The sequence below is a fragment of the Streptopelia decaocto genome, assembly GCF_964273445.1.
Source record: "Streptopelia decaocto genome assembly, contig: HAP1_SCAFFOLD_424, whole genome shotgun sequence".
Lineage (NCBI taxonomy): Eukaryota > Metazoa > Chordata > Aves > Columbiformes > Columbidae > Streptopelia > Streptopelia decaocto.
The window spans coordinates 1-12,958 of record NW_028115169.1 but is presented as its reverse complement, the minus strand read 5'-3'; the positions used below and the strand labels follow the sequence as shown (position 1 = coordinate 12,958).

Sequence of the window (12,958 nt, the reverse complement as noted above, 5' to 3'; positions counted from 1 at the left end):
TGGGACACCATGGGAGTCCGGGGCATCTTGGGGACATGGGACATTTTGGGGACACAGGGCTTTGCAGGGACATTGGACACCATGGGAGCGTGGGGAACCCCATAGTACGGGACATTCTGGGGACACGGGACAACCCAGGGACTATGGGATGTCCTGGGGACATGGGACACCATGGGAGTACAGGGCATCTTGGGGACATGGGACATTTTGGGGACACAGGGCTTTGCAGGGACATTGGACACTACGGGAGTGTGGGGAACCCCATAGTACGGGACATTCTGGGGACACGGGACAACCCAGGGACTATGGGATGTCCTGGGGACATGGGACACCATGGGAGTACAGGGCATCTTGGGGACATGGGACATCCTGGGGACATGGGAAATGCTGGGGACAGGAACCATCCCAGGGACAAGGGACAGTGTGGGGAGCCCTGTGGTGTGGTGGGGTGTCCTGGGGACATGGGACAACCCAGGGAGATGGGACACCATGGGAGATAGGACACCATGGGGACATGGGACAGCCCAGGGACTATGAGGTGTCCTGGGGACATGGGACACAGTGCGAGTACAGGACATCTTGGGGACATGGGACATCTTGGGGATAGGAGCCATCCTAGGCACAGCATGGGATTGTGGGGACACCTGGGGACATGGGACACCATGGGAGTCCAGGGCATCTTGGGGACATAGGACATCCTGGGGACAGCATGGGACTGTGGGGACACCTGGGGACATGGGACACCATGGGAGTCCAGGGCATCTTGGGGACATAGGACATCCTGGGGACAGCATGGGACTGTGGGGACACCTGGGGACATGGGACACCATGGGAGTCCAGGGCATCTTGGGGACATGGGACATCCTGGGGACACGGGACTTTCCAGGGACATTGGACACCGAGGGAACCCCATGGCGTGGGACAACCTGGGGACAAGTGGCATCCTGGGGACACGCGACACTCCCCCCTCACCTTGTTCCACCACCGCAGGGTCACGAGGGGGTGACACAGAAACGTGGCCGTGGGGTCCATGGCAGCGTTTATTGGTGTCCCCTGGTGTCCCCTCGCCCTGGTGGGGTCGGAGCTTCAGCCCCAGCCCCTCAAGGGACAGGGGGTGGCTTTGGGACATCCCTGGTGATGCTGGGTGGCTTTGGGACACCCTTGTGGTCCCCGCCTGCCCCCCATTAGATCCAAGGGTGGACAACCCAGGGAGATGGGACACCATGGGACATCTTGGGGACATCCTGGGGACAGGAGCCACCCCAGGGACGTGGGACAGTGTGGGGGTGTGGGGTGTCCTGGCGACATGGGACAACCCAGGGAGATGGGACACCATGGGAGATAGGACACTGTGGGGACATGGGACATCTTGGGGACATGGGACAGCCCAGGGACTATGGGCTGTCCTGGGGATATGGGACACAGTGTGAGTACAGGACATCTTGGGGACATGGGACATCTTGGGGACAGCATGGGATTGTGGGGACATCTGGGGACATGGGACACCGTGGGAGATGGGACACCATGGGAGTCCGGGGCATCTTGGGGACATGGGACATTTTGGGGACACAGGGCTTTGCAGGGACACTGGACACCATGGGAGCGTGGGGAACCCCATAGTATGGGACAGTCTTGTCCCCTGGGGATGGGGACCCCCATGGGGACACCCATGTCCTCATTGGGTCTATTGTGGGGACCGTGACACTCCCAGCCCCAGAGGATGAGGAGGACACGGGTGGGGGTGACGCCGCATCCCACGGGCCACGGAGGGGCCGGTGACAAGGCCGAGGTGACACCGGCACCGCGCTCAGAGCTCGGGGGTGACGCTGTAGACCTCGACCTCGCAGAGAGCCAGCTGCTCCTCCCGCCCGGGGACGGTGACGGTGACATAGCGGCCGCGCAGCCCGTGGCAGCAAATGGTGCTGAGCGACCCGGGGCCGGCGTCCGTGATGGTGCCGCAGCTGCGGGGACGGACAGACGGGGCTCAGGTGACACCGGTGACACCGGTGGCGTCCCCGGCGTGGAATGCGACGTTTGGTGGCTCACATGGGGTTGTCCCTGCCGCGCTCGCCCGGCGCGTCGCCGACGTGGACCTGCGCTCCCCGCAGGCGCTGCCAGCAGCAATCCTGCCGGTTCTTCACCAGCACGGCCGCCACGGCGCGCCGCGCACCCAGGTCCACGCTCCACCACGGCTCCCGCTCGCGCCGCGTGTGGCTGCACGAGCCGCGCCGCCAAACGCCGTCCCGCTTCCCGTCCACCGCGTTGGCCGCCGCGCCGGCGCCCGTGGATGTGGATGATTGAGTCGCCCAGCGCTCCCGCGCCACGTTGGGGGCTGCGAAGGCCGCGCGGGCGGTTCGGTGGGTGCCGGGGTGGGTGATGGCGCCCGGGGCGGGGGGGTGGGTTTTGGTGTGATCTCACCTCCCGGCAGCGGCGTGCAGCCTTGCCGGAGCACCTGCACCTCGCACAGCGCCAGCGCCGCCTCCCGCTCGGGGATGAGGATGGTGACGTAGCGACCGCGAAGGCCGTGGCAGCAAATGGTGCTGGTGGAGCCGGGGCTGGTGTCCGTGATGATGCCGCAGCTGCCGGGAGAGGGAGGAGGACGATGAGCCGGCGCGGGTCCCGGCACGAGGTGACGGTGACGGTGCCACCGGTGCTCACACGGGGTTGCGTTTGCCGTGGTCGACCAAGGAGTCGCCGACGTGGACCTGGGCACCCTTCAGCCTCTCCCAGCAGCAGTCGCGGCGGTTGGTGACGGTGACGGCGTAGATGGCGTGCCGGGCGCCCAGGTCCACGCGCCACCACGGCTCCGGCTCCTCCATGGTGTGGGCGCAGGAGCCGTGTTCCCAGTTACTGTCCTGGTTCCCGTCCACGGCGTTGCCGGCGCCGCTGGTGGCGTCCAGCAGTGATGACTGCGCGGCCGGCCGGCCCAGCGCCACGTTCTGGGCTGCGGGGACGGCCGTGGGGGTGACACGTCCCCGAGGAGCCCTCCCCGGTGTCCCCGCCGCGCACTCACCGCCGGGCAGCGCCGCGCAGCCGTGTTCCACCACCTCCACCTCGCACAGGCTCAGCCGCTCCTCCCGCCCCGGGATGGCGACGGTGACGTAGCGGCCGCGCAGCCCGTGGCAGCAAACGGTGCTGGTGGAGCCGGGGCCGGTGTCCGTGATGATGCCGCAGCTGCGGGACGGTGAGCGGTGAGGGCGGGCGAGCGCCGGAGCGGCCGCAGGGCACAGGGTGGGCGCTTTGGCACTCACACGGGGTTGTTGGTGCCGTGGCCGGCGAGGGAGTCGCCGACGTGGACGCGGGCGCCCTTGAGCCGGTGCCAGCAGCAATCCAGGCGGTTCCTCACCAGCACGGCCGCCACCGCGCGCCGCCAGCCCAGGTCCACCGTCCACCACGGCTCCGGCTCGCGCTCCGTTTGGGAGCAAGAGCCGCGGTGCCAGTTCCCGTCCCGGTTCCCGTCCACAGCGTTGATGGCCTCACTGGTGCCACCGGCCGTGGACGACTGAGCCGCCGGGCGCCGCAGCGCCAGGTTTTGGGCTGGGGGACGCCAGGGGACGGTGACAGCGGCTCCGGGCACTCGCAGTGACACAGAGTCACCGTCCGCCCCGGCACCGCCGTGCGCATCCCCACGAGCTTAGGGACATGTGTGACACCTCCGTCCCCAACCCCATGGCTCCCCCCGCTCCCCGTTTCCCCCCAGGGACTCGGGGATGTCACCGCTCACCCGTGGCCACCCGGCGCGTGCCGGGGGCTTTGCCAGGCCTTACCGCCAGGCGGGGGGACGCAGCTCTGCACCGTCACCTCCACCTCGCACAGCACGAGGAAATCCTCCCGGCCGGGGATGATGATGGAGACGTAGCGCCCGGGCAGCCCGTTGCAGCAGACGGTGCTGGCGGAACCGGGGCCGGTGTCCAAGATGACGCCGCAGCTGCCGGGAGGGAACCGTCACGGCCACGGCAGAGCGGGGGGTTTGGTGGGGACACCACGTCCCCGGGGACCCCACTCACACGGGGTTGCGTTTGCCGTGGTCGACCAAGGAGTCGCCGACGTGGACCTGGGCGCCCAGGAGACTCTCCCAGCAGCAGTCGCGGCGGTTGGTGACGGTGACGGCGTAGACGGCGTGCCGGGCGCCCAGGTCCACGTACCACCACGGCTCCGGCTCCTTCTCGGTGTGGGCGCAGGAGCCATCACCGCTCCCGTCCACGGCGTTGGCGGCCGAGGTGCCGCCGTTCAGCGCCGACGACTGAGCCACGGGCCGGCCCAGCGCCACGTTGGGGGCTGGAAGAACCGGGGGGAGTGTGGCAGGGGGGTCACCGGCGCCGGTAACCACCCCCCATGCCCCTCGGGACCCCCGTCACCTGCGGGCAGGGGGGGGCAGCCCTGCAGCACGACCTCCACCTCGCACAGCACCAGCGCGGCCGAGCGCCCGGGGAGGAGGACGGAGACGTAACGACCCGGCAAACCGGCGCAGCAAACGGTGCTGAGCGACCCGGGACCGGCGTCCGTGATGGTGCCACAACTGTGGGGACGGAGCGACGGGGCTCAGGTGACACCGGTGACACCGGTGGCGTCCCCAGCGTGGAATGTGACGTTTGGTGGCTCACATGGGGTTGTCCCTGCCGCGCTCGCCCGGCGCGTCGCCGACGTGGACCTGCGCTCCCCGCAGGCGCTGCCAGCAGCAATCCTGCCGGTTCTTCACCAGCACGGCCGCCACGGCGCGCCGCCCGCCCAGGTCCACGCTCCACCACGGCTCCCGCTCGCGCCGCGTGTGGCTGCACGATCCGTGCTGCCAAACGCCGTCCCAGTTCCCGTCCACCGCGTTGGCGGCGATGCTGATGTTGCCGAAGACCGAGGACTGGCTGGCCGGCCGGCCCAGCGCCGCGTTAAACGCTGCCGAAAGCATCAAGCCCGTCACCGGGGGGTCCCGGTGAGGGTTTGTCTTGCCGGCAGCGCCGCCGGGGATGGGACTCACCGGATGGCGGGATGACGCAGCTCTGGGTGGCCAAATCCTGTGCCAGGACCTCGCCGAGCAGCAGCAGCGCCCATGGCAGGGCCATGACGGTTTTTGCCACCATGGAAAGGGGACGTGGCGCTTGGGGACAACCCTGGTTGCCGTGAGAGAGTTTTGGCACCGTCAGAGGAGCCTGGGCCGCTCTCCGGTGTATCCCGAGCCCAGCGGTCGCACTGTTGGCACTTACCACAACACACACTGGTGAGGGGAGGATGGAGAGGCTGCACCGGCGTTGTCTCCAGGATGAGGATGAGGAGGGAACCGGCTGTGCCGCGGGTTGTGCCGCAAGCTTCCCCCAGGGATGAAGGAGGAGGAGAGATGGAGGAGGCTGTGCGGCGCCGGCACCGGCTCGGCACCCAGCCCGGCCTCAGCACCCATCTCCGCTGGTTAATGTTTAAAAAGGCTTTTGGCAACGCTGCCGGGGAAACGCTGCGGCGTGACCGTCCCAAACGGCGGGTGCCACCGCGCCGGGAAGGCACAGGGCGTCCCCGTGGGGAGAAACTGGGGCGTGAAGCTCTCCCGGTCAGGAACCCGTTTCCAGCCTGGCCAGGAGGGTTTTATCTGCCCAAGAGCCACTGGTGGCAAAAACCAAACTGGTTTTGGGGTGGAAAAAGGGTTTTACCGCCCTCAGGGCACCCTGAGAGGTGGGTGCTGGGGAGGGGCACCCAGTTTTGGGGAGGGGGACAGGTTGGCACAGGCAGGGGATCAGAGCCGTGGTGGCACCTGGTGGCACCGGGTGCGGTGAGGGCAGGGATGCTGGTGGCCTCCTGGTGACGGGCACGGTGATGGGACCCCCTGTTGCCATGGCAACAGGCATCCTACCCCCTCATTGCCATGGCAACGGGCATCTTGCCCCCGTCACCATGGCGATGGGCATCCTACAGTCCCATCACTATGGCAACAGGCATCCTACCCCCTCTTTGCCATGGCAACGGGCATCTTACCCCCGGTCACTATGGCAACGGGCATCCTACACCCCCATTGCCATGGCGACAGGCATCCTACCCCCATCACCACGGCAATGGGCATCCTAAACCCTTGTTGCCATGGCAACAAGCATCCTACATCACCGTGGTGACAACTCCCTTGTTGCCGTGGTGACAAACCCATCACCGTGGCACTGCCCTGTTACCATGGCAACAGACACCACGCTACCATGGCAACTACCCCCCCACCCAGTACCACCTCCCTGATGTTACAATAGCAACAACACCCCAACATCACCCTGGCAACGCCCCCGGCACATGCAAAGCATAGGCAGGAAATTGGGTTAAAAAATGGGCGTTTTTTATTAATTCTTTTTAAAAAAAAAAAAACAAAAATGGTGTCCCCAGGGGGGTGACATCCCCGAGTGGCCCCGGGTGTCACCTGCTGGCCAGGATCTCCTCGGTGGCCAAGCGGGTGAGGCGGTGGAAGTCAAAAGCGAGATGTTTCCTCCAAAAGCGGCGATCGCGGCCGTAGATGTCGGCGGGGAAACAGGGGCTGCCTGCGGGGAGAGACGTCCCCCCGGTGACGAAGTGACAACCGGGGGACAGAGCGAGATGGACAGATGTCGATTTGTTACCCGAACCCCCGCTCGGTTTCTGTTACCGATGCCGTGGAAGATCCTGGCGACGGCTCGGCCGGTAAACGTCTCGTCGTGGCGGATGGCGAGGAAGCGGCGGACGTCGGCGCGGATTTGGTCCTCCCAGTGCCGCTGCGAGGGACGTGGTGACAGGGGGATGTCGCCTCCCTCCTCTTCCTCACCCCCCCGGTTTATTGAACCCCGTGTCGGAAACACCGGGGATTTGCTGGATTTACTCACTTGAGCGCCATCAAGAGCTTCCTCCTGCTCTTCCTCCTCCTCGCCGTGCGCTGCCGGCTCCGTCTCAAAATAGCGGCTCAACAGAGCCTTCAACCGCGAGCTCCTCTCCTCCTCCTCCTCCTCGCCGTGAGGGCCGCAGCTCTGGAAAGCCACGCTGTGCGCCGCCGTCAACCCCTCCCCACCCCAGCACCCAAACTGGGAGAACTGGGAACAGTGAGGGGGTTTTTCTCACCTCCGGAAGGCGCGGAAACAAGCGCGGAGTTGGGCGAGAGCCGCTTTTTCCCGCTCGACCACCCTGTGGTGGAGGAAATCGCAGACGGAATCGAGCTCGTGGGCGGCGAGGTCGCCGTAGGCGCGGAGGTGAAAGGACAAGTCGCCGAATTCCACCAGGATGCCGTTTTTCCCCGCGCCGCGGGCGCCTGGAAAGCGCTGGACTGATTCTCACCGCAGCGCGGCGGCGCCGGGAGGGATTTGGCGCCCCACGCGGTGAAGCCGGTACCTCGGCGCAGCCGCGGGTCCCACTGCAGCTGCCGCAGGGCGCGTTTCACCAGCGCCGGCTCCCAGCCCATGGCGTCGCTCAGCGCCACCACGTCGAACTCCAACGCGTTGGTGGCGCCGCGGTCCTTCCCGGCGAGACGCTGCCGCGCCAGCGCCACGGCCACGGGCGGTGAGCTGCGGGCGGGAGATGCCAAAAATCCCTTTGTTGTCGCTGTTTTGAGGCTGAATTTACCTCTGAGAGATGCCGGCAACGACGAGCGGCTCCCGTACGGCGCTGGGGATGCCGGTTCTCACCACCGCGCCGCAGCCCGGAGCTGCCGGTGTCCCCCGTAGCAGCGCAGGTGACAGGAGGAGTAGGTGGGTGGCAGCAGCTCCAGCCAGCGGCGCGGGTGCAGCTCCAGGTAGCACAGGAGGGTCTCAATCCCTATGGGGGACAACAAGGAGACGCCGATTAACCTGTTGGCATCACCGCCAATGACCCTTTGGCGTCGCCAATTCCTCCTCCTCACCTTCCTCCCGCAGATCCAGGGCCTCCACGGTTTCTTGGATGGGGATGGCTCGCTCGTGTTTATAACACACCCGCCGCTCGCTCGGCTTCGCGGCGGCGCCATCCTCCTCTTCCTCCAAAAACTCGGCAATTTCGGCGTCCTCCACCTCCCCGTCCTGCAACGGACGCGGCGTCACCGTTTCGAGGACATTTGCCATCATTTTGGCTTCATCCCAACCCTTCTCCTGCCCCTTTTTGGCTAAGTCCTCCCCCACAACTCACCTCCGACGTTCCCTCAAACCAATTTAATCTCCCCAACGAAGCCACCCAACAATTAAGCATTTTCCACCGGGTTACTTAATTAACCCCTCCTTGCCCTGTGACGGACGCGGTGTCACCTTTTGAGGACGTTCAGCGTCATTTTGGGTTCATCCCAACCCTTCTCCTGCCCCTTTTTGGCTAAATCCTCCCCCATCACGTTCCCTCCATTGATTTAACCTCCCCAATGAAAGCACCGTTAACTCGTTACTTAATTAACCACTTCCCACCCTGCGATGGACGCGGCGTCACCATTTTGAGGACGTTCGCCATCATTTTGGGCTCATCCCAACCCTTTTCCTGCCCCTTTTTGGCTAAGTCCTCCCCCACAACTCACTTCCGACGTTCCCTCAAACCAATTTAATCTCCCCCATGAAGCCACCCAACAATTAAGCATTTTCTGACGGGTTAACTCATTACTTAATTAACCCCTCCCCGCCCTGCAACGGACACGGCGTCACCGTTTTGAGGACGTTCACCGTCATTTTGGGTTCATCCCAACCCTTTTCCTGCCCCTTTTTGGCTAAATCCTCCCCCACAACTCACCTCCAACGTTCCCTCAAACCAATTTAATCTCCCCAACGAAGCCACCCAACAATTAAGCATTTTCCACTGGGTTAACTCGTTACTTAATTAACCCATCCCTGCCCTGCGACGGACGCGGCGTCACCGTTTCGAGGACATTCGCCATCATTTTGGGTTCATCCCAACCCTTTTTCTGCTCCTTTTTGGCTAAGTCCTCCCCCACAACTCACCTCCGACATTCCCTCAAACTGATTTAATCTCCCCAACGAAGCCACCCAACAATTAAGCATTTTCCGACGGGTTAACTCATTACTTAATTAACCCCTTCCCGCCCTGCAACGGACACAGCGTCACCGTTTCGAGGACATTCGCCATCATTTTGGGCTCATCCCAACCCTTTTCCTGCCCCTTTTTGGCTAAATCCTCCCCCACCATATTCCCTCCATTGATTTAACCTCCCCAAGGAAAGCACCGTTAACTCGTTACTTAATTAACCCCGTCCTCACCCTGACGGCGTCGCGGTGTTTCCGGTGCAGCTCCAGGCACTTGCAGGGAGCGAAAACCTTCTTCACCAGCTTCTGGATGGCATAAAAATCCACCGCCTCGCCGTGAATGTGCCGCCGCAACTCGTGGAGATCCCCGCCCTGGCGAGACGACGGCGAGAATAGGGATAAAAACCCCCCAAATTTAAGGAAAAACCACAAAATTTGGCTGAAAAACCCCTCACCTCCGGGTCTAAGAAGAGGTGGCAATGAGCCGTTTCGCCGTCGCGCCCGGCGCGGCCGATTTCTTGCACGTAGCTCTCGAAATTCTTGGGCATGTTGTAGTGGATGACGCCGCGGACGTCGGGCTTGTCCAGGCCCATGCCGAACGCCACCGTGGCCACCACCACGCGCAAGCGGCCGCTCATGAAGCTCTTCTGGACGCGCCGGCGCTCGGCGGGGGTTAAACCGGCGTGGTAAGCGTCGGCGAGGCACGGCGGGCGCGGGCGGGCGCTGGTTTTTGCTGTAAAAGGGTGAAAGAGGGGGTTAAATTAGCGGGTTTTGTGGGTAAGGGGCGCGTGGTGGTTGAATTGGGGATGGAAAGGAGCAGCCAATGCGGTAACGGGGCGTGAGGTGCTCGTTAGGCGCCAGGAGGTCGTTAAGCAGCGGTGGGTTTGGGAGGTGGGACGGGTAATGATGCCAAGGTTGTAGGTTTGGAGGGAGAATTAAGAATTGAGGGGAGAATGAAGGGGGAAAATTGAGAGAGAATGAAGATTTAGGGGAAAAATTGAAGGGAAAAATATGAGGGGAAATTAGGAATGAAGGGAAAATAATTGAGGGCAAATTAAGGGGAAGAAATGGAAGGAGAATTAAGAATTAAGAGGAAAAAATGGAGGGGGAATTGAGGGAAAGATTGGAGGGAAAATTAAGAATGGAGGGAAAATGTGGAGGGAGAATTAAGGGAAAAATTGGAGGGAGAATGAAGAATTGAGGGGAAAATCAGAGGGAGAATGAAGGGGGAAAATTGAGAGAGAATGAAGATTTAGGGGAAAAATATGAGGGGAAATGAAGGGAAAAATATGAGGGGAAATGAGGAATGGAGGGAAAAAAATTGAGGGCAAATTAAGGGAAAAAAATGGAAGGAGAATTAAGAATTAAGAGAAAAATTGGAGGGGGAATTGAGGGAAAGATTGGAGGAAAAATTAAGAATGGAGGGAAAAATTGGAGGGATAATTAAGGGAAAAATTGGAGGGAGAATTAAGAACTGAGGGAAAATTTCAAGGAAGAATTAAGAATTATATGAAAATTTGGCAGGAGGATTAAGGTTTAAGGGAAAATGAAGAATGAAAGGAAAAATGTGAGGGTTAATTAAGAGTTAAGGGAAAAATTAGAGGGGGAAATAAGAGAAAAAAATAGAAGGAAAATGAAGGGAAAATTAGAGGGAAAATTAAGGGAAAATTGAGGGAAAATTAGAAGGAAAATTAAGGGAAAACTGAGGGAAAATGAAGGGAAAATTGAGGGAAAATTAGAGGGAAAATCAGAGGGAAAATGATAAATTAAGAGAAAAAATTGAGGGGGAATCAAGGGAAAATGTGGAGAGAGTTTTAAGAATTAAGGGGAAAACTGGAGGGAGAATAAAGGGGGAAAAATAGGGAGAATAAAGGGAAAAAAACGAGGGAGAATGAATGGAAAAATTTGAGGGACGATTAAGAATTAAGGGAAAAAAATGAAGGTGGATTAAGAATTAGAGGAAAAATGTGAGGGAGGATTAACAATTAAAGGGAAATTTGAGGGGAAAATGAAGAATTAAGGGAAAAATTGACAGAGAATTAAGGGAAAAATTGGAGGAAGAATTAAGGGAAAAATTGGAGGGAGAATTAAGGGAAAAACTGGAGGGAGAATTAAGAATTAATTGCAAACTTGGGGGGGACAGTTTGAAGGGCAAATGGATTCTCACCCTTGGCTTTGCTCCCTGGGGCCGCATCCTGGCCGGGCTCGGTTCCCTGTAGGAGGGTGCGGATCAGCGCGGCCACGCGCGTCGTCTCCTCGCGCCGCGTGCAGTACACGATGACGGAATCCAGGCGCCCGAAACGCTCCCCCCGCAGCAGCGACACCAGCGCCTGCGGGGGAAAAATGGGGTGAGTGGCCCCCGCAATGTCCCCTCTGTGCCATATGAGACCTGTCCCAACAGGTACTGGTGACAGAGGGTCCTGCGGGTCACGCCATGGGGATGCAAGGGACACACAGAGCTCCATGTCCCCTCCCATGGCCCCTCTGTCCTCCCCTGTGTCCCCCATGTGCCACACGAGCCTTGTCCCAACAGTGTCCCCAACAGGTCAGGTACCGGTGCCAGAAGGTGCTACAGGTCACCCCATGGGGACATGAGGGACACACAGAGCCCTGTGTCCCCTCCCCTGATGCTCATGTGTCCCCTCCTGCCCACCCTGTGTCCCCATGTCCCCTATGTGCCACACAAGCCCTGTCCCAGCAGCATCCCCAATAGGTTGGGTACCGGTGCCAGAGGGTCCTACAAGTCACCCCATGGGGACACAAGGGACACACAGAGCTCCATGTCCCCCCCCATGGCCCCTCTGTCCCCCCCTGTGTCCCCCATGTGCCACACCAGCCTTGTCCCAACAGTGTCCCCAACAGGTCAGGTACCGGTGCCAGAAGGTGCTACAGGTCACCCCATGGGGACATGAGGGACACACAGAGCCCTGTGTCCCCTCCCCTGATGCTCATGTGTCCCCTCCTGCCCACCCTGTGTCCCCATGTCCCCTATGTGCCACACAAGCCCTGTCCCAGCAGCATCCCCAATAGGTTGGGTACCGGTGCCAGAGGGTCCTACAAGTCACCCCATGGGGACACAAGGGACACACAGAGCTCCATGTCCCCCCCCATGGCCCCTCTGTCCTCCCCTGTGTCCCCCATGTGCCACATGAGCCTTGTCCCAACAGTGTCCCCAACAGGTCAGGTACCGGTGCCAGAAGGTGCTACAGGTCACCCCATGGGGACATGAGGGACATACAGTCCCCTGTGTCCCCTTCCCTGATGCCCCTGTGTCCCCTCCTGCCCCACCTGTGTCCCCATGTCCCCCATGTGCCACACAAGCCCTGTCCCTGCAGCGTCCCCGATAGGTTGGGTACGGGTGCCAGAGGGTCCTACAAGTCACCCCGTGGGGACACAAGGGACACACAGAGCCCTGTGTCCCCTCCTCTGACATCCCTGTGTTGCCTCCTGTCCCCCCCTGTGTCCCCATGTCCCCTGTGTCCCCTCCCGTGTCCCCCATGTGCCACACAAGCCCTGTCCCAGCAGTGTCCCCGATAGGTTGGGTACTGGTGCCAGAGGGTCCTACAAGTCACTCCATGGGGACACAAGGGACACACAGAGCCCTGTGTCCCCTCCCCTGATGGTCATATGTCCCCTCCTGCCCTACCGTGTCTACACGTCCCCTCTGTCCACCCCGTGTCCCCCATGCACCACATGAACCCTGTCCCAACAGTGTCCCCAAAAGGTCGGGTATCAGTGCCAGAGGGTCCTGCAGGTCACCCCATGGGGACAAATGGGACACACAGAGCCCTGTGTCCCCTCCGGGCCCCGTGTCCCCTCCCCTGGCCACCCCATGTGCCCTCCTACCTGCCCTGTGTCCCCCATGTGCCACACGAACCCAACCGCAACAGTGTCCCCAACAGGTCAGGTACTGGTGCCAGAGGGTCTACAGGTCACCCCATGGAGACACAAGGGACACACAGAGGCCTGTGTCCCCTCCCCTGATGCGCATGTGTCCCCTCCTGCCCCACCATGTCCGCATGTCCCCTCTGTCCACCCCGTGT

At 61.4% G+C, this 12,958-nt stretch overlaps 1 protein-coding gene across 1 annotated transcript; it reads right to left on the bottom strand.

Moving 5' to 3' along the window:
- Positions 1–6,296: 6,296 nt before the first annotated feature.
- LOC309452890 (ATP-dependent DNA helicase Q4-like) lies at positions 6,297–11,245 on the bottom strand (the record flags this gene model as incomplete). The annotated part of the gene is made up of 10 exons (XM_082077551.1): positions 6,297–6,497; positions 6,602–6,707; positions 6,816–6,969; positions 7,048–7,234; positions 7,315–7,487; positions 7,608–7,737; positions 7,823–7,976; positions 9,150–9,287; positions 9,371–9,648; positions 11,083–11,245. Coding segments are annotated over 10 exons (1,605 nt in total), but the record flags the coding sequence as incomplete, so codon positions are not given.
- Positions 11,246–12,958: the final 1,713 nt, after the last annotated feature.